Source organism: Capra hircus, chromosome 6, assembly GCF_001704415.2.
Source record: "Capra hircus breed San Clemente chromosome 6, ASM170441v1, whole genome shotgun sequence".
Classification (NCBI taxonomy): Eukaryota; Metazoa; Chordata; class Mammalia; order Artiodactyla; family Bovidae; genus Capra; species Capra hircus.
In genome coordinates this window covers 67,374,644-67,394,222 of record NC_030813.1, presented here as the reverse complement: position 1 = coordinate 67,394,222, position 19,579 = coordinate 67,374,644, and the positions used below count along the sequence as shown (strand labels likewise).

Here is a 19,579-nt window from a genome sequence, read left to right as displayed (position 1 = left end):
TAGACAAAGTACCACACACTGAGTGCTGTGCTAAAGTACCACAAGCAGGAGTTTGTTGTTTCACGGATCCGGATCCGAAGGTTAGAAACCTGAAATCCAGCTGTCAGTAGGCGGGGCTCCTCTCGGGGGCTGTGAGGGAGGGATCTGAATGAGGCCTCTCTCCCTTTCTCCCTGTGGTTCTTCCCTCTGTGTATATCTGGCTCTACATCCAGATTTCCCCTTTATAAGGACTCCAGCCACATAGAAATAGGGCTCCCCGCCCCATGGTCTCATTTTCTCTTGATTGCCTCTGTAAATCTCCACAGAAGGTCACATTCTGAAGTACCAGGGATCAGAACTCCAGTGTGTGTTTTTCAAGGGGGGAAAAAACTCACTATTGTTCAGTCGCCCAGTCGTGTCTGACTTTTTGCTACCCCATGGACTGCAGCAGGCCAGGCTTCCCTGTCCTTCACTATCTCCAGGAGTTTGCTCAAACTCCTGTCAACAGATTTATAACAGTGGATAATAGCTATACATGGCCAACATTTTCTTCACTGTTTCTTACTGATTTATCATTTGCTACCTTAATGTTAGTACTTATATGTATTTTTCTTCTTTGCCTCAAGTTGTTTTAAAACCGTTTTAACATCAGTCTTACATGCTATCTTTTATAAATTAAGTGTTAACACAGTATTTAGTTGCCGTTAGAAATGTGCTAAAATTCTTGCACTTTAGAAAGAATTACAGTGGCAAGATGAAATCTAGTCTAGAGGAAGCTAAGTGGACTGAATAAGGAGACCCATCCAAGTCTAGCTGTGACTTTTCTAGTCTGTTTTTTACATCTGTAAGGCAGAGATGTTGTATTAAAAGATGGCCTCTACAGTTCTCTGAATTTATGACCTAGTTATTCTATTTAGTAATAGTTCTTTTAAACCTGTGCTTTCTCATTTTATCTCCTGCTTAATATCCCTAGTTGAGGTTTGGTTGGGTTGGGTGCTTATTGCTTATTTCTTGTAGTTTATGTTGAGAGAGCAGTACATGCATGCATGCTAAGTTGCTTCAGTTGTGTCTGACTCTTTGTGACCCTATGAACTGTAGCCTGCCAGGCTCCTCTGTCCATGGGATTCTCCAGGCAAGAACACTGGAGTGGGTTGCCATTTCCTCCTCCAGGGGATCCTCCGGACCCAGGGATTGAACCCATGTCTTTTACATCTCCTGCATTGGCAGGCAGGTTCTTTGCCACCAGTGCCACCTGGAAAGCCCATACTGGAAGAGAGCAATAGCAGGTGATCATGCTTGATTCAGAGATCAAATTGCCAACATCCATTGGATCATCGAAAAAGCAGAGAGTTCCAAAAAAACACCTACTTCTGCTTTATTGACTACGCCAAAGCCTTTGACAGTGTGGATCACAAAAAACTGGAACATTCTTTAAGAGATGGGAATACCAGACCACTTTACCTGCCTCTTGAGAAATCTGTATGCAGGTCAAAAAGCAACAGTTAGAACCAGACATGGAACAACAGACTGGTTCCAAATTGGGAAAGGAGTATGTCAAAGCTGTATATTGTCACCTTGCTTGTTTAACTTATATGCAGAGTACATCATGCAGACTGGTTGAAGGACAAGCTGAAATCAAGATTGCTGGGAGAAATATCAATAACCTCATATACGCAGATGATGCCACCCTTATGGCAGATAGCAAAGAGGAACTAAAGAGCCTTTTGATGAAAGTGAAAGAGGAGAGGGAAGAAGTTGGCTTAAAGTCCCACATTCAGAATACTAAGATCATGGCATCTGGTCCCATCACTTCATGGTAAATAGATGGAGAAACAATGGAAACAGTGACAGACTTTATTTTCTTGGGCTCCAAATCACTGCAGATGGTGACTGCACGCATGAAATTAAAAGGCTCCTTGGAAGAAAAGCTATGACCAACCTAGATAGCATATTAAAAAGCAGAGACATTACTTTGCCGACAAAGATCCGTCTAGTCAAAACTATGGTTTTTTATTAGTCATGCATGGCTATGAGAGTTGGACTCTAAAGAAAGCTGAGCACCGAAGAATTGATGCTTTTGAACTGTGGTGTTGGAGAAGACTCGAGAGTCCCTTGGTTTGCAAGGAGATCCTAAAGGAAATCAGTCCTGAATATTCATTGGAAGGACTGATGCTGAAGCTGAAACTCTAATACTTTGGCCACTTGATGCAAAGAACTGACTCATTGGAAAAGATCCTGATGCTGGGAAAGATCGAAGTCAGGAGGAGAAAGGGACAACAGAGGATGGGATGGTTGGATGGCATTTCTGACTCTATTGACATGAGTTTGAGCAAGCTCTGGGAGTTGGTGATGGACAGGGAATTCTGGCATGCTGCCGTCTATGCAGTTGCAAAGAGTCAGACACACCTGAGTGCCTGAACTGAACTCGACTGATGCTTGATTCATATGACATGTCACCTCTCTTCCCATTCTGTGGGTGGCTCCACAGTGAAAGGCCGCTGTAGGGCAGTGGGTACCTAGAAGGCTTAGGGTCTAAATCCTGGCCCTGCTGTTTACTATCCATTTGACCTGGGGCAAATTTCCAACCTTTCTGTGCTTCATTTCCTCACCTGTAAACAGGTAAGGGGATAATAGTACCCACCTCCAAAGACTGTTTGGAGGACTGAGTAGGTCCACATATAACATAAGAGTAAGTTTTCAATAAGTGTGTGTTTTACTAGGGCCTTCCTTGGTGGTCCAGCGGTTAAGACTCTGCTTCCCCACTGCAGTGGGCACCTGGTTGATCCCTGGTTGGGAAACCAAGACCTCATGTGCCACACAGTGCAGCCAAAAACAAAGGAAAATAAGCGAACAAACAAACAAAATGTGTTTTACTAGAAAATCTTCCAGCAAAGAAAAGGAACAGCTTCATAGAGTGAAATCATTTCCAGGAAATTTTGCGTAAGCAAATAATGTTAAGTAACTCAGGGGAAAAAAAGTTTTACTGACCAATAAATTATTATGATCATTGTCCCTAATTGTTCTTATCGGATTTATTTTGGGGGCTTTATTTCATTCCATTGTCTTTCCTAGGAATAAGGAAAAACTTTTATTTTCATCTGCTAGGCACACTTCCCAAGCAGGTTCAGTGATGGAGACTGACTGTGGCGTTATTGGTGGAGAGGTGTTTGAGGTTCCTAGCTTCTGTTTCTTGCTCTTTGGCTTAGAACTTGATGAGGATTTATCTTTTGACCATTCAGTATGTTTCAGCCTTTTGGTTTTCTCTGCTTAACTTGCTTGTGCTTCCGTCTCTCCTTTTGTAAAGAGTGATATTTAACATAGATTTCTAGGAGAATTAAGGACTTTTAAAAATGTTTCTATGAAGAGCACTGAGATATTTACAGGAAAAATGCTATGTGGACAAAGATGATATTGAGCTAGGATTCAGGACTTCTAGCAAATATGAAAAATGTATGAAATGAAACCCAGTTGTTAAGAAATACCTTTTTCAGTAACTGTTTCCCCAAATGTCCAGGAAGTAAAGGAATTGCAAAACCTTGTCTGTCAGTTCTGAAAAGGCCCTGAGAGATTATCCTGTTGAAATGTCTCCTACTAGTGTGTGTGTGAAGAGTTGCAACTATGGGGAATTATGAGTGTGCTTTCTTTAGCTAATCTCGTGGTCCAGTAACGTGAAGTGAAAGGTCACGTGGATGACTTACCTGTTGGTAAATTGTGCTTCTCCAACCAGATTTTCTGGGAAGAGGATAATAATCATAAACTCATAAGATGGGGTTATTGGATCTTCTGTATGGCATTGATATTGGATTGAAATAAAATTTTTCTTAACTTGGATTTTAGGATAAAGAAGGTGGTTTTATGGTAAGAGATTCCAGTCAACCAGGCATGTACACAGTCTCCCTTTATACAAAGTTTAGGGGGTAAGTAATATCTCTCTCTTTTAATTCAGAATCTTTAAATACAGTTCTTACATAGTTTGCATGGATTCCTGAAAAATAAGCTGTAATTCAGAATTTAAAAATCTGAACTTGATTTCCAAAGTCTATGTGCTGTGCTGTGCTTAGTCACTCAGTTGTGTCCGACTCTTTGTGACCCCATGGACTGTAGCTCACCAAGGTCCTCTGTCCATGGGGATTCTCCAGGCAAGAACACTGGGGTGGGTTGCTGTGCCCTCCTCCAGGGGATCTTCCTGACCCAGGGATCAAACCAAGCTCTCCCACATTGCAGGCGGATTCTTTACTGTCTGAGCCACCAGGAAGCCGTAAAGTCTATAACATTTTTGTATTCATATCTAGTAATTTCCCTCATTTTCTATATATGTATTTGTTGAGAATGGCTATTGAAACCTTGGGACTTCCCAGGTGGCCCAGTAAAGAATACAACTGCCAATACAAGAGACTCGGGTTTGATCTCTGAGTCTGGAAGATCCCCTGGAGTAGGAAATGACAACCCACTCCAGTGTTCTTATCTGGAAAATTTCATGGACAGAGGAACCTGACTGGCTACAGTCTACGGGGTCACAAAGAGTCAGACACCACTGAGGGACCGAGCACACACACAGAAATCTTAGCAGCATTCCACAGATAATTACTTTGTACTGTGCTAGGTGCTAAGGCTCCCACACTGAGCAAAACACACACAGAACCAGCCCTCCAGTCGCCTGGTGGGAGCTTCTTTCAGAGAAGCAAATAGGCAGTGCTGGTATAGATGAGTGAGTGCTGGGCAGAGTGTATGTGTGGCAGGGTACGGGGGTACATAGCCCAGACACATCTGAGTTAGTCATTAATACTGCCTACTGACATCCAGTCTGAGACCTGATGGGTGAGGCAGGTGGAGGTTGGAGGGAGGGGAACAAGTGTTTCTGACACAGGAAATTGCTGGACCCCGAAGTGAAGGAGCACTTGGTGAGCTGAGCAAAGCGTATTGTAACTAGATTGTAGAATGGGAGAGATAGGCCAAGGGAGGAGAGGGGAACCTGAGGAGGAAATGTGAAGCCTGAGCTTTATCTTAACACCAGCAAGAGTTCTCTGAAAAGGACTTTCAGCAGATGACTCAAGATCTGTGTTATAGAAAGATATCTGAAACAGAAGTTGTCCATGTTTTATAAGTTCAGTTTATTCACTTTTAGAGGTCCTCTGAACATTTGTAACATCAATAGCAGGGACAAAAAGCAGTAGCCAGCTAATTGCTATTTTAAGACTTTATTAGTAAAGAGTTGGTAGAAATTCTTTTCCACAATCTCATGCAAGAGATCAATGATGTTATCAGTGACCACTTTAAATCTCATCTGCTAATTTGAAAGGTAAAACTAAGAAGAACATGGGGAAAAATAAAATTTGTGTTGGAGACTAGATGGGGCTATATGTAGGGACCCTGGTAGAAAATATTTTACAAGTGAAGTTATGTTATTCCAACTTAGTTCTAACACATTTGGATTTTTGTTACAGCGAGGGTTCCTCAGGTTTCAGGCATTACCATATAAAGGAAACAATGACATCTCCAAAGAAGTATTATCTGGCAGAAAAACATGCTTTTGGTTCAATTCCTGAGATTATTGAATATCATAAGCACAATGCAGCAGGTAAGTGAGCTGTTAAAACCTATTTCAAATATGATTAGAATAATTAGACATTGTGATGAGTTCTTCCTTGAGCAATTTTATATTGTAATTAGTTGTAGAATGTCATTGATTTAAAATGATTGCATATTAAGGAAATGATATATACAAAGAAAAATCAGAAATAATGACTAAAGAAGTACAGTCTTGACCTTTAAATGCAAGTTATTCTTGTTGTAGGTGGCAAATGTTCACATTTTTGTGATTTATACCCTTGGTGCTGACAAACACTCTTTGCTTGACCAAACTTTAGGCTCTGGAACCATCTCCTAGGTCCATCAGTACATTTTCTTATAAAGTCCAATTTTAGCAATAACCCTGCTATGTCAGTTTAACCAGAACCTCTTACCCTTGAGATCTGATATATATCTAAGCACCCTCAATATCTGATTGAGTTCCTCATCTCCAGTCATCCCCTGGGTGATTGTCAGGCATCCTGGCTTATCTTCAGCGAGAATAATCTGTTGCAAGATTCCTGCTAGATTGGCTTAGCTAGAACCATCCTCACTCCTCCCTCCACTGGTGTTTCTTGTAGTAATTTTCACCCACTGAACCCCACTCTTCTCCTTGGCTGTAAGCTTTTGCTTGCCCATGCTGTATTTGGAGTTGAGTCCGTCTCTCTCCCCTATTCTAAAATCCCATTGCTGTGGTCCCAATACCTGTCACAGTGGTGCTGAATGAAGCCTGCCGAACCAGCTGTCTGTGACAGTGTCATTGAATTTTTTTTTTTTTCCTTTAACAGTACCGGGCTAAAATTCAACATATGTCTGTGTCAGAGTTGTCACAGAAGCCACCAGATGAACAGCTTGGGTTTAGGTCTGTGTTAGAGGCTTCTAGAGACTAGAGTAATAGTGTCCCAGACAAGTTTCCCATCTTCCTGAATCTCTGCTACACTTGCCACTGAATGGGAATAAACCAAACAGCAAAAACAAAACCAGAGGCCACAGTTTTGCCCATTGAGGCTCCACAGGATGAAACAGAGAGGTTTCTAGCTTTTGACTTCAAAGGTCTGAGTAGAGGTTAGCCAAGCATCCAACCCAATTTATGGAAAATTAACTTTGGATATCTTATTGAAGGCTTTTGCCAAGACTGTTGCTATTTGACTCTCTTTACTTTTCTCAGATAATGATAGAAACAGTTATTGAAATATAGTTTACACACCCTAAAGTTCATCTGTATGATATGTTCACAAATTAGTAATTTACAGAGTTGTGTCAACTGTCACCATAATCTAAGGTCATTTTTACTACCCCCCACAAAGAAATCTTGAACCCATTTATAGTCGCCACCTAAAGGGAATGACAACCCACTCCAGTATTCTTGCCTGGAGAATCCCATGGACAGAGGAGCCTGGTGGGCTATAGTCCACGGGGTCGCAAAGAGTCGGACACGACTGAGTGACTTCACTTCACTTCACTTCAACCCACTCCACCAGTCCAGCTCTAGGCAACCACTAGTCTACTTTCTCTCTCAACAGATTTGCCTGTTCTGGATTTTTCATGTAAATGGAATCATACAATATGTGGTCTATTGTGACTAACTTCTTTGAGTATAGTATGTCAGAGCCTCTATAAGTACTCTATTCCTTTTCGCTGATGAATAATCATCCATTGTGTGGATTTGTTTATCCGTTTGGTGTCATTCATTCGTTGATGGACATTCGGGTTGTCTCCACCTTTTGGCTGTTTTCAATTATGCTGCTATCAGCATATGTGTACAAGTTTTTGCCTGGGAACATGTTGCATTTTTCTTGGGTACTTACCTAAGAATGGATTTGCTAGATCATATAGCAACTCTGTGTTTAATATTGATGAACAAATTTCATATCAACTTATCCCCCAAAGAACTTTTAAAAATCTTTTATTCTATTCTTTTTCAGTGTTCACATTCCCCCATTTCTATTTGTTCTTGTGTGAATTTTATTCTTCATCATTATCTCAGTTAATTCATTTCAGAAACATGTATTAAATGCCTACTGCATACCAGTAGCTATGTCAGGCTGTAGGGAGACTATGGTGAACTAGATGTTATTAATCTCACCATCTGGTGGGAGAGACAGAGAAGTACATGAGAATATTAAATTACTATGAGATATGGTATACTAGAGAAAATACATTGTGCTACAAGGTATCTATAGGTGAAATACCTGGGATTTCTTATTTAGTACTTAAGCAACTTAAGTTAAAGGATTTAAGGTACATCTCTGATTTTTAGTAGCTGGTATTCCCAATCGTTAATGTGGTAGAGTCCAATTTTTTTGTTTTTTTTTCTCTACTAAATGCTTTATTTTTTAAATTTATTTTTTAATTGAAGGATAATTGCTTTACAGAATTTTGTTGGTTTCTGCCAAACATCAGCATGAATCAGCCATAGGTATACATATGTCGCTTCCCTCTTGAACCTCCCTCCCATCTCCCTCCTTATAGAGTCCAGTTTTTATGCTGAGATTACAAATACAGAGTTATGTCAGGTGAATCACTTTAATTTTTAGTAGACTACTGTAGTTCCATTTTATAATTCAAATCATACTGGGAAAGAACATGATACAATAATTGATACTAATTTTTGGAAACTAACTTTAAATATCCTTTAAAGTGTTTGCAAAGACAGTATGCTAGCATGGTGCCTGGTAAACACTGCATTAAAAAAAATAATGTTGAATGAATAAAAACATATGTATATTTAAAAAATATGAAATGGTCAACTCAGTAGTGAAACCAAGTAGAACCCTGTGGGGCCTTCCTGGGTACAAAAACCCCTGTGTGTTTCCCATTTCTTGTTTGTTTAAAAAAAAAAAAGCCTCCCCTGAAATCCCAAGGACAGGCTCAAGCAGTTCATGATTAGAGTTACCGGACTCCTAGTTCCTCCTGAAAGTATATAGATAACAATCTGATGCATACCTTTGAGTTGCTCTGAAGAAACTAAGACCCCCATCCAGGTGCAGGAAGGTGACTACCTGCTGACCACTAGCAGGTAGACCCCAGACTGGTTGGAACTAGAAGGCTGATGACTGAGATTCCTGAAACATCACGCTGTTACCTACCACCAGTCAGTAGAAGGTCCATAACTAATCACTCATCAGATGATCCCCTCCCACAGCACTGTCTTTAAAACCCTTGTTGAAAGGCTTTTGGGGAGTTTGAGTCTTTTGAGTAGAAGCCATACATTCTCCTTGCTCGGCCCTGCAATAAACCTTTATCTGCTCCGAACTCTGACATTTTGGTTTGTTTGGCCTCACTGTGCATCAGGCACACAGACTTGCTTTTGACAACATAGGATCATCTTCCTTCCTTCCTTCCTTTACTTTTTGCCAGCATATAGCACAGGAGAAGGAAATGGCAACCCACTCCAGTGTTCTTGCCTGGAGAATCCCAGGAATGGGGGAGCCTGGTGGGCTGCCGTCTCTGGGGTTACACAGAGTCGGACCCTACTGAAGTGACTTAGCAGCAGCAGCAGCACAGGGCTGTATGTACATACAGAAGATGAGCAGTAAGTGAATAAAGGAATGAATTTTGTGGTGAATTTCTAGTTTAGTGTTTTACTATGCGGAATGATTCAGAGTGAATTCAATTGCAATACTTTTCTTTGATTTCTAGGACTTGTCACAAGGCTGCGGTACCCAGTTAGCACAAAGGGGAAGAATGCACCAACTACTGCAGGATTCAGCTACGGTAACTCCTTTTGTAGTTGTGTGGGTAATTTTTCTTGTAAAGAACCCGTTATCACAAGGCCAGTTTAGATGCGTAGGATTGCACATAGTGGAGCTGTTTTTATAGTCTAAAATGTTAGATGATTATACTTAATAGCTGTAGTAACCCTAAGTTTTCTGTTTTCATCATTATTCATTATTTGGCAAAAAAAAACACACAAAAAAACCTGCCTGTTTGTGAAAAAGAAGCATTACCATGTTACTTCTAAATTATATCAAAGTCTGCCTGGTTCTCACCAGGCTTGGTTGGCTACTCACAGGAATGTAAAGATGGAGGTTAGCAGAGAAGAGATCCAACTTGATTGTCTCTGTGCTACTGGTGAAAGCCTTTCAAACAGGTTAAACTCTTTCCAACTTGATGGACTTGAAAAAAAAAAATCCTGAAGGAGAAGAATGGTAAAGGAGGAGGTATTTGCTTTTAAAAAAAAAAAAGAGCACCTTTAACTTTCAGGCTCCATTATTAGCTGATTATGCAGCATCTTCTTTCCTTCAGTTCACTCTGCTTTTATTGTGACAGCTGAGAATGGGTCCATCGTCCTAGAGAGTAGAAAGCCACCTTCTGTAGTTTACATGCAGGTTGCAAGTCTGCTCTCTGTTTTACCAGTAATAGTATTAATTGTATAATTTTTAGATTGACTTCGGTTATAGTTTGTTTCTCACTGATTTCTACTGTGTTCTCCGGCTTAAACTTTAACCACTTTCTCCTTCTGTCTCACAGAAAAATGGGAGATTAACCCTTCAGAGCTGACCTTTATGAGGGAGTTGGGGAGTGGACTGTTCGGAGTGGTGAGGCTCGGCAAGTGGCGAGCTCAGTACAAAGTAGCCATCAAAGCTATTCGGGAAGGTGCCATGTGTGAGGAAGACTTCATAGAAGAAGCTAAAGTGATGATGTAAGTTTCTGTGTTTTTTTCTGGTTCCCCTTTCTGTATTCAGAAGTGGCCCCTCGCCAGCTAACAGCCCTGGTGGTTTCTTTCTCTGCAGTAACTCTCTGTATGCTTAACTTCCCTCCCAGGAAACTGACACACCCGAAGTTAGTACAACTTTATGGTGTATGCACGCAGCAGAAACCCATTTACATTGTTACTGAGTTCATGGAGAGGGGATGCCTTCTGAATTTCCTCCGGCAGAGACAAGGCCATTTCAGTAGAGATATTCTGCTGAGCATGTGTCAAGATGTGTGTGAAGGGATGGAGTACCTGGAGAGAAACAGCTTCATCCACAGAGACCTGGTAATCATACCACCTGCTTCCCTGTCACTGGCCAAATTCCTTTGTAATCTGGGTCAGCAGTTCAGTTCAGTTCAGTTCAGTTGCTCAGTCGTGCCTGACCCTTTGTGACCCCATGGACTGTAGCATGCCAGGCTTCCCTGTCCATCATCAATTCCTGGAGCTTGCTCAAACTCATGTCCATCGAGTCTGTGATGCCATCCAACCATCTCATCCCCTGTCGTCCCCTTCTCCTCCCACCTTCAATCTCTCCCAGCATCAGGGTCTTTTCCAATGAGTCAGTTCTTCGCATCAGGTGGCCAAAGTATTGGAGTTTCAGCTTCAACATAAGTCCTTCCAATGAATATTCAGGACTGATTTCCTTTAGGATTGACTGGTTGGATCTCCTTGCAGTCCAAGGGACTCTCAAGAGTCTTCTCCAACACCACAATTCAAAAGCATCATTTCTTTGGTGCTTAGCTTTTTTATAGTCCAACTCTGACATCAATACATGACTACTGGAAAAACAATAGCTTTGACTAGTCTACTGGAAAAACCATAGCTTTGTCAGCAGACAAGCAATAATTTATTCATACCCAAGTTTTGTTCTCAACAGTATTTCCCCATTATTTTTAAATGTGATAAATTTAACTTGCCTGATAGTTTTAACAGAAAGATCTTATTAAATCTAATACATGTAGTATATATAGTTACAGTGATCTTATTTCCAAGTTAATAACCCTCCATTGATATTTGATCTTCACAAGAATCTCATGAGGTAGCCAGTGATAACAGATTTTCTGAGCACCATTGTCTTATATAGGGAAATTAGCATCAGAGAAGTGAGATAATTTGCATATGGTGATAAATGGGTAAGTTAAGGGTTGACTCATCTTTTGACTTAATACTAAGGTCTTTTCTAGACTAGAAGCAGAAACTATTATATAACAAAAATCCTTCGGTTCATTTTCTTCATTGGGAAGAGATGGAGGGCCATGTTAATAACTCCAGAAAATATCAGTAATCTTTTACTGGTTCTAAATTATTATGATAGAGACACTTCTTGATTTTCCTCTGTCTTATTCTGTCTCCCTTTCTCCTCCATTCTTTTTTCTTTCTCTTTTTCTTCTCTGCCTATTATTGCCCAGTGTGTCTGTTTTCAGTATGTTGGTAGAACTGTTAGTTCCTGTTAAAGTAGTACTTTGGCCACCTCATGCGAAGAGTTGACTCATTGGAAAAGACTCTGATGCTGGGAGGGACTGGGGGCAGGAGGAGAAGGGGACGACAGAGGATCAGATGGCTGGATGGCATCACCAATTCGTTGGACGTGAGTCTGAGTGAACTCCGGGAGTTGGTGATGGACAGGGAGGCCTGGTGTGCTGCGATTCTTGGGGTCGCAAAGAGTTGGACACGACGGAGGGACTGAACTGAACTGAACTGATGCATGTATATATGTACACACAGGTGTACACACACACACATACACTACACATGCATGCAGAATGGATGTATATATACATACACACACGCACATACACACACACACACCACATTGTCTTTATTCATTCACCCACTGATGGACACTTACATTGTTACCATATCTTGACTGTTGTGAATAGTGTTGCTATGTATACGGGAGTGCAGATATTCCTTTAAGACACTAATTTTGTTTCCTTTGGATATGTACTCATAAGTGGGATTGCTGGTTCATATGGTAGTTCTATTTTTAATGTCTTGAGGAACCTCCATACTGCTTTCCATAGTGGCTGTACCAATTTGCATTTCCACCAACAGCATACAAATATTCCTCTTTTTCTACCTTTTATATTTCTTGCTAGTGGTTGTCATCTTGTGTTTTTGTTGGAGTAATTCTGATATGTGTGAAGTGATATCTCATTGTAGTTTTGATTTGCATTCCCCTGATGGTTTGTGGTGTCGAGCCCCTTTTCGTATATATATTGACCATTTGTGTGTCTTGTGTTTTGTTTGCTGTGCCTTGTGGCATGCAGGATATTAGTTCCCTGACCAGGGACTGAATCCGTGCTCCCTGCAGTGGAAGTGCAGAGTCCTAACCAGTGGACCACCAGGGAATTCCCTGTGTGTCTTTTTTGATGAAGTATGTATTCTGTCCTTTGCCCATTTTTCAGTCAAATATTTGCTTTTTTTTTGGCTGTTGAGTTGAATGAGTTCCTTATTTATTTTAGATATTAACGCTTTATCAGATGAATGGTTTACAAACACTTTTTCCCATTCTGTGGTCTGCCTTTTCATTCTGTTGATTGTTTCCTTGGCTGTGAAAAAACTTCTCATTTTGGTGTAGCCCTAGTTAGTTCATTTGTGCTTTTGTTGCCCATGCTTTCATGTCATATCCAAAAGTTAATTTTGTGTATGGTATAAGGTTAGGGTCCAAGTTCATTATTTTCCATATGGATATTTGAATTTCCCAGCACCATTTATGGGAGAGATTATCCTTTCCCTATTGTGTGTTCTTGGTGCCCATGTTAAAGATTATTTAACCATACATGCGTGGGTTTAGTTCCAGTTTCTCTGTTTCTGTTCCGTTGGCCTATGTTTCTCTTTTTGTGCCTGTACCATACTGTTTTGATTACTATATTTCTGTAATCTGGTTCAAAATCAGGAAGTGTGATGCCTCCAGCTTTATTATTTTTCAAGATTCTTCTGGCTAGTCAAGATCTTTTATAGTTCCATATGGATTTTAGGATTATTTTTTATATTTCTATGAAAAATGCAGTAGAATGTTGATAGGGTTGCATTTCATCCATAGATAATTTTAGGTAGTATGGACATTTTGTCAGTATTAATTCTTCCACTCTGTGAACACGGGCCATCTTGCCACTTAATTGTGTCTTCTTCAGTTTCTTTCATCAGTCTTATAGTTGTCAATGTACAGGTCTTTCACCCCCTTGGTTAAATTTATTCCTACATATGTTAATGTTTTTTGTACTATTGAAATTCACTTGGTTTCTTAACTTCTCTCAGTTCATTGTTAGTGCATAGAAACAAAACTGATTTTTCTGTTTATTTTGTATCCAACTTTACTGAATTCTTTTATTTTTTTAACAGATTTTTAGTGGAGTCTTTATAGTTTTCTATATATAAGATCATGTCATCTGCAAACAGCAACAGTCTTACTTTTCTATTCTAGTTTGGATGCCTTTTCTTTTCTTTTCTCATCTTGTTCTGGCTAGGACTCCCAAGTACTGTGTTGAAAAGAAGTGACAAGAGTGGGCATCCTTGTCTTGTTCTGGATCTTGAAGAAAATGCTTTTAGCTTTTCACCATTGAGTATGTGGTTAGGTGTGAGCTTGTAATATATGTTTTTATTATGTTGAAGTATATTACTTCTATTAAGTACATTGCTTCTAATTTGTTGAGAGTTTTTAATCATGAAATCAAGGGATGTTCAGTTTTGTCAAATGCTTTTTCTGTGTCTATTGAGATAATCATTTTTATCCTTCCTTCTGTTAGTGTGGTTCCTCACATTTTTTGATTTGCATGTATTGAACTATTCTTTTATCTCAGGGTTAAATACCACTGGATCATAGCATGTGATCATTTTAAATGTGCTGTTGAATTCTGTTTGCTAATATTTTGTTGAGGATCTTTATATCTGTGTTCATCAGGGATATTGGCCTATAATTTTATTTTCTTGTGTCCTTATCCTGCTTTGGTGTTAGGGTAATGTCAACCTTATTAAATAAGATTGGAAGTGTGCCTTTTAAAAATTTTTTGGAAGAGCTAGAGAACTCAAATTTGATGTTAAGTCTTCTTTAAATGTTTGATAGAATTCACCAGTGCAATCATTTAGCCCTGGGCTTTTCTTTCACAAAACTTAAAAAATTTATTTATTTTGGCTATGCTGGTCTTCATTGCTACCCATGGCCTTCTGTAACTGTGGTGACTAGAGTGTCTGTTCTAGTTCCAGTGCATGGGCTTCTCATTGCAGTGGTTTCTGTTGTTGCAGAGCGTGGGCTTTAGGGCATGCGGGCTTTAGTAGTTGCTGTGCAGGGGCTTTAGAGCACAGACTCGGCACATGTGGCACATGGGCTCTGCTGCTTATGGCGTGTGGGATCTTCTCGGACCAGGGATTGAACCCACGCCCCCTGCATTGGCAGGCGGATTCCCAGTCACTGGACAAAACTTTTAAAGACTACATTTTATGATAGGGGCAAAGGACTTTTCAAACTTGAAGATGTGAAAAGGCGGTGGGGTGGGGTGGGGGTTAGGGGGCTTTCCTGGTTAAGAATCTGTCTTGTGGTACAATCAACACTGGTTTGATCCTTGGTCCTGAAAGATCCCACATATTGCAGAGTAACTAAGCTTGAGTGCTGCAACTACTGAGCCCATGCTCTGGAGCTTGCAAGTTGTAACTATTGAGCCCAAGAGCCCTAGAGTCTCAGAGTCCCGCAACAGAAGCCACTGCAATAGGAAGCCTGTGCACCACCAACTACAGAGTACTCTCCACTTGCTGCAACTAGAGAAAACCCATGCACAGCAACGAAGACCCAGTGCAGCCAATAAATGAATAAATAAAAAATTTTAAAGGCAGATGTGATCTGTGTAGCATTACTTATTGTTATTATTATGTGCGGTGATGATAAAGAACATCTCTTTGTCATATTGAAACTTGTGAACTTAGCACCTTCCTCTTTCTTACACTTGTAAAACTGATGGAAATCTGTAGTCTCCGTGGGTATGACAGAGTACACCTCTTTATACACACATCTTGGTGAAGGCAATTCTGATACGTTTGTGCCTGTGATACTGACATCAGTAGGGTATGTTTTTGTCATCCCTTAAGGAAGATTTTGATGGTCTGTCTCCTGGGGGAGGAATCCTGGTGACCATCATGTAAAGGCACTGTAGGGTATCTTTACAGGAAGATGGAGATAACCCAGAGAATGGGCATTAAGTAATACTTTTAAAGAAACATTTAAAACACATTCAACAGGAAATAACCTCATTCTGAAGCATCAGGAAGGAAAATACATTTTTACCCTATGGCTTTAGCATTTTAAGTGATTGTCATCATGTCCTCCCTCTGAGAGATACTATGTGTTATTCCAGACTATTTTCTTGAACCTTGTAACCTTAAAGAATGGGCAAGAAAATTTAAATAATCTAGAATTGTATTTGTCATAAGTGAAAAAGCAAAGTATATTATGCAGGGCTGTTCTTTTGACTGTTTGGGGTAGGGAAGACCATTGAGCAAAACCACTGGGTGAAAGATTTTTCACCCATCACTGTGGTGGTTTTGTGTTATATAGCTCACCTAGTAAGAACCTGAATTAAGGACCTTAAGAGGTGTTGTGACTATCGATAAGAAAATCAGGTAATTTAAGAATAGCAAAAAGCTGGTTGACCCTTCTGTTAGTCATTAGTGGCGACAGTTGGCAAAGATTATGTAATAGTGCCTTGTTTGCACATGAGACTTTTGACCTGTCTTTCTATCCATTCTTTCACATATATGTTGAAGACATTTCCATAGGGGTAAAAAAAATTTCATATAAGACACCTCTGCAAATGTTCACTGGCTTACAGTAAATTTAATATACACAGAGCTTATATTTTTCTATTCTTATTGAACTTTTACACTAATATACCATTTTAATGTTGTTTTCCAGGCTGCCAGAAATTGTCTAGTAAATGAGGCAGGAATTGTGAAAGTGTCTGATTTCGGAATGGCTAGGTAAGTCTGCGTATATGTGACCATTTTCTCTAAATTTGGGGTGAAATTAAGGCTGTGGCCTTTCCTTTTAAAGTACTTGACTTTTTCTTTGCAGTTTGTGTCAACTTCTTCCTCTAAAGCCTATTTAAGAACTCTTTTGAAATATCTTTTGCTCCATTAGCAAAACATTAGAAGTATGCATCATTTTTGTACAGATCGATTTTTCTGCTTCTTAGTATTTTTGATATAAGGTTAGAAAGTAAATTAGATAATCTATATTTAAAAAAAATTATTTGCTGAATTTGTCTTTTTATTGTTAGCTTTGATTTTTTTCTCAGGTAAACTGTTGAGAAATTATGATTACTTAGTGCTTCATTTGGAGAAGGCAATGGCAAACCACTCTAGTACTCTTGCCTGGAAAATCTCATGGAATTTCCCTGGTAGGCTGCAGTCCATGGGGTCGCTAAGAATCGGACACGACTGAGCAACTTCACTTTCACTTTTCACTTTCCTGCATTGGAGAAGGAAATGGCAACCCAATCCAGTGTTCTTGCCTGGAGAATCCCAGGGACAGGGGAGCCTGGTGGGCTGCCGTCTATGGGGTCGCACAGAGTCAAACACGACTGAAGCGACTTAGCAGCAGCAGCAGCAGTACTTCATTATGTGGCTTTAGTTGATAGTCACATTAGTTCACATTAGATAAGCATGGAAATATTCTGTACTGATAAAGCAAAAAGGAAATCCTGTTAGCCATCCTGAGATAAAGATAAATGTATTAATAACAGTACTGTATACATTGTGTTAATCATTGTTAACCATTCTCTCCACTAGGTGGTAGTATAGCCTGTTAAATATACAGCTTTCTTTTCTCCCTGGTGAGGATTAAATTTCTAGAATCTTTTGTTTTGATAGAAATGTGTTTGGGGTACAGTTTTTAGAATAACCAAATCTGTAGTGTTTTTATTCTCCTAATTTTTTAAATTTTAGTAGTGTGTTATAAAAGACCTTCAAAAAGTATTTCATTTGTCCTTTCTTTCCCTCCTTCCTTCTTTTCATTCATTCATCTGTACATGTGTGAGTGCTAAGTCACTTCAGTCCTGTCCGACTCTTTGCGACCCTGTGGACTGGAGCCTGCCAACCTCCTCTGTCCATGGAATTCTCCAGGCATCTGTACCTCCATCCATAAAAAAATTAGGTGCCTGTGCTGCGCTAGGCACAACATTAGAGATTGAAGCCTAGCAGAGGCTAAGACATTCGAGTCCCTGCCCACGTGCAGCTTCAGTTCAGGAGGAGAGAGAAGCATAAGACCTCAGAAGCACTAAGAGGTGGAAACAACAGAGTGAGGTACCAGCACAGGGGTTCGCAAACATCAGCCTCCGGGCCACATCTGACCTAACACCTCTGTTTGTACAACCTGAGCCACCCACGGTGTTCACATTTTTTAATGGCCTGAAGAAAACTTAAAAAAATGTTATGACATGTGAAAATGATCTGAAAGTCCAATATCAGTGTCCATAAATATGATATTATTAGGACATAGACTCGTCTGACTGCTTTCACTGGACAAAGGCCGGCAAACCTGAAATATTCAAGATCTGGCCTTTTACAGAAAACATTCGCCAACCCTTGTGATAGTGATAAGCTGGGGTTCGTGGGGTGGTGGGTGCTGAGTGATGTGTGGGGTGGGGTGATGGTTACTTTTTTAGGTCTGTTGCTCTGGAAGGCTCTTTGAGACCAGGATATTTGGAAAGGGACTCAAAAGGTAGGCAGTAGTCTAGGTGAAAAATCTGACTGTAAAATAATCCAGGTGGTAAGAAACAGCGAGTGCAAAAATTTGAAATTAGGGATGAGTTTGGCCTGCTCAGGAGTCAAAAGAGGGTCAGGGTGGTTAGCCCACGGCCGGCGTGAGGAACGGTTATAAAGCAGGCAAAGCCAGGTCATACAGCCAGGTCTCTCTCCTAAGGAAATTCAAGCCAAGGGAGGTTTGAAAGCCATTACTGTCAGAAATGGGACCAGAACTGCCGACTCTCAGGAAGTAATGACCCAGTGCTCTTTGTTTTCATTCTGTGAAGACATTCTGTATCTGCCAGGAAGATCTCCAATTTCATGCTTGATTTTCGTATATGTCAGGCTTTCAGAAAAACCTGTGCTTTTGCATCAGTCCCTCTAAAACAGTGGTCCCCAACCTTTTTGGCACCAGGGACTACTTTCATGGAAGGAAATTTTCCCATGGACCCCGGGGGGGGGGATGGTTTCAGGATGATTCAAGCACATTATATTTATTGTGCATTTTATTTCTGTTAGTATTACATCAATTCCAGGTCAGATCATTAGGCATTAGATCTTAGAGGTTGGGAATCCCTGCTTCTAAAACACTCATTCCACACTCAATTCAAACTCTCCTGACAGGCACCCATGGTGGCATTGTCACCATCTTTGTCTATACAGCAAGAGAAGTTTGTGCAAGTATTTGAATATTTTCCCATGGAGCTTGTATAAGTTAACTTTATATGTGCCTGTACTAGATAAACACCTTCCTCTTGCAAATACATACTGAACACATTATAAAAAGGGCTGAAGAACCCAGGTTTACCATCCCAATTAAGGATCCTCCCCAGGGGTAACTGGTGTTACCAGCTTGTGTGTGTCTTTCTGGAAGGACATAAGTATACTCCCATAGAAGAATTACATGGTATTGTTTTGAGTGTGTATGTATAGAGGAGGGATGTTGTGGTATATACACCACAGTGTACAGACATCATTTTGCTCTTCTTATTTGCTCTAGTTTTAAGTGGTGCTCTGTGGAATCATGGGGGCAAAAGCACATGTTCCAGGCTCTTTGCACCACTTCCTTAGAGCAGCTCTGCTTTAGAGGTTTTATAAATGCAACCTTTGGGTAGAACTTGGTTTATAGGACAAAATTGCTTATTTAAAAAAAAAGGTTGCAAGCTTTTATTGTGTGCTGCCTCCACTGCCTTATAAAAAAGAAAAACATAAAAGTGAAAGTGCAGATAGAATGTTACAGCGTTTCCATCTCAAGCACTCAGAGGAAGACAACAATCGCAGAGGCGTGGCTGCAGAGGCAAGCAGCTTCAACCGGATGCTTGTTGGACTTCAATCAACTGTGTTTTGATTCTGGGGTGGGTGGCGGGGGTGGGGGTAGGAGGGTATTAAAGAACCTGTAAAAAATAGAGATCATAACTCACTGTCTAACCCTAGGTATGTCCTGGATGATCAGTACACGAGTTCTTCTGGTGCTAAATTTCCTGTGAAGTGGTGTCCACCTGAGGTGTTTAATTACAGCCGCTTTAGCAGCAAATCAGATGTCTGGTCATTTGGTAAGACTCACGCTCCATTTCCCCTCAACTCCGCCCTAAAGAGGAA

The 19,579-nt window shown here is 40.4% G+C and overlaps 1 protein-coding gene across 5 annotated transcripts in view; it reads left to right on the top strand.

The window, feature by feature from the left end:
* TEC (tec protein tyrosine kinase) overlaps nt 1-19,579 on the top strand; it is a 155,439-nt gene that overhangs the window by 133,343 nt on the left and 2,517 nt on the right. For all 5 annotated transcript variants that reach the window (XM_018049428.1, XM_018049429.1, XM_005681594.3 and 2 more), the window contains exons 10-16: nt 3,817-3,896; nt 5,424-5,557; nt 9,190-9,264; nt 10,021-10,192; nt 10,315-10,531; nt 16,152-16,216; nt 19,415-19,533. In XM_018049428.1, the coding sequence (XP_017904917.1) occupies nt 3,817-3,896; nt 5,424-5,557; nt 9,190-9,264; nt 10,021-10,192; nt 10,315-10,531; nt 16,152-16,216; nt 19,415-19,533 (862 nt within the window). The remainder of the gene's footprint in view (nt 1-3,816; nt 3,897-5,423; nt 5,558-9,189; nt 9,265-10,020; nt 10,193-10,314; nt 10,532-16,151; nt 16,217-19,414; nt 19,534-19,579) is intronic.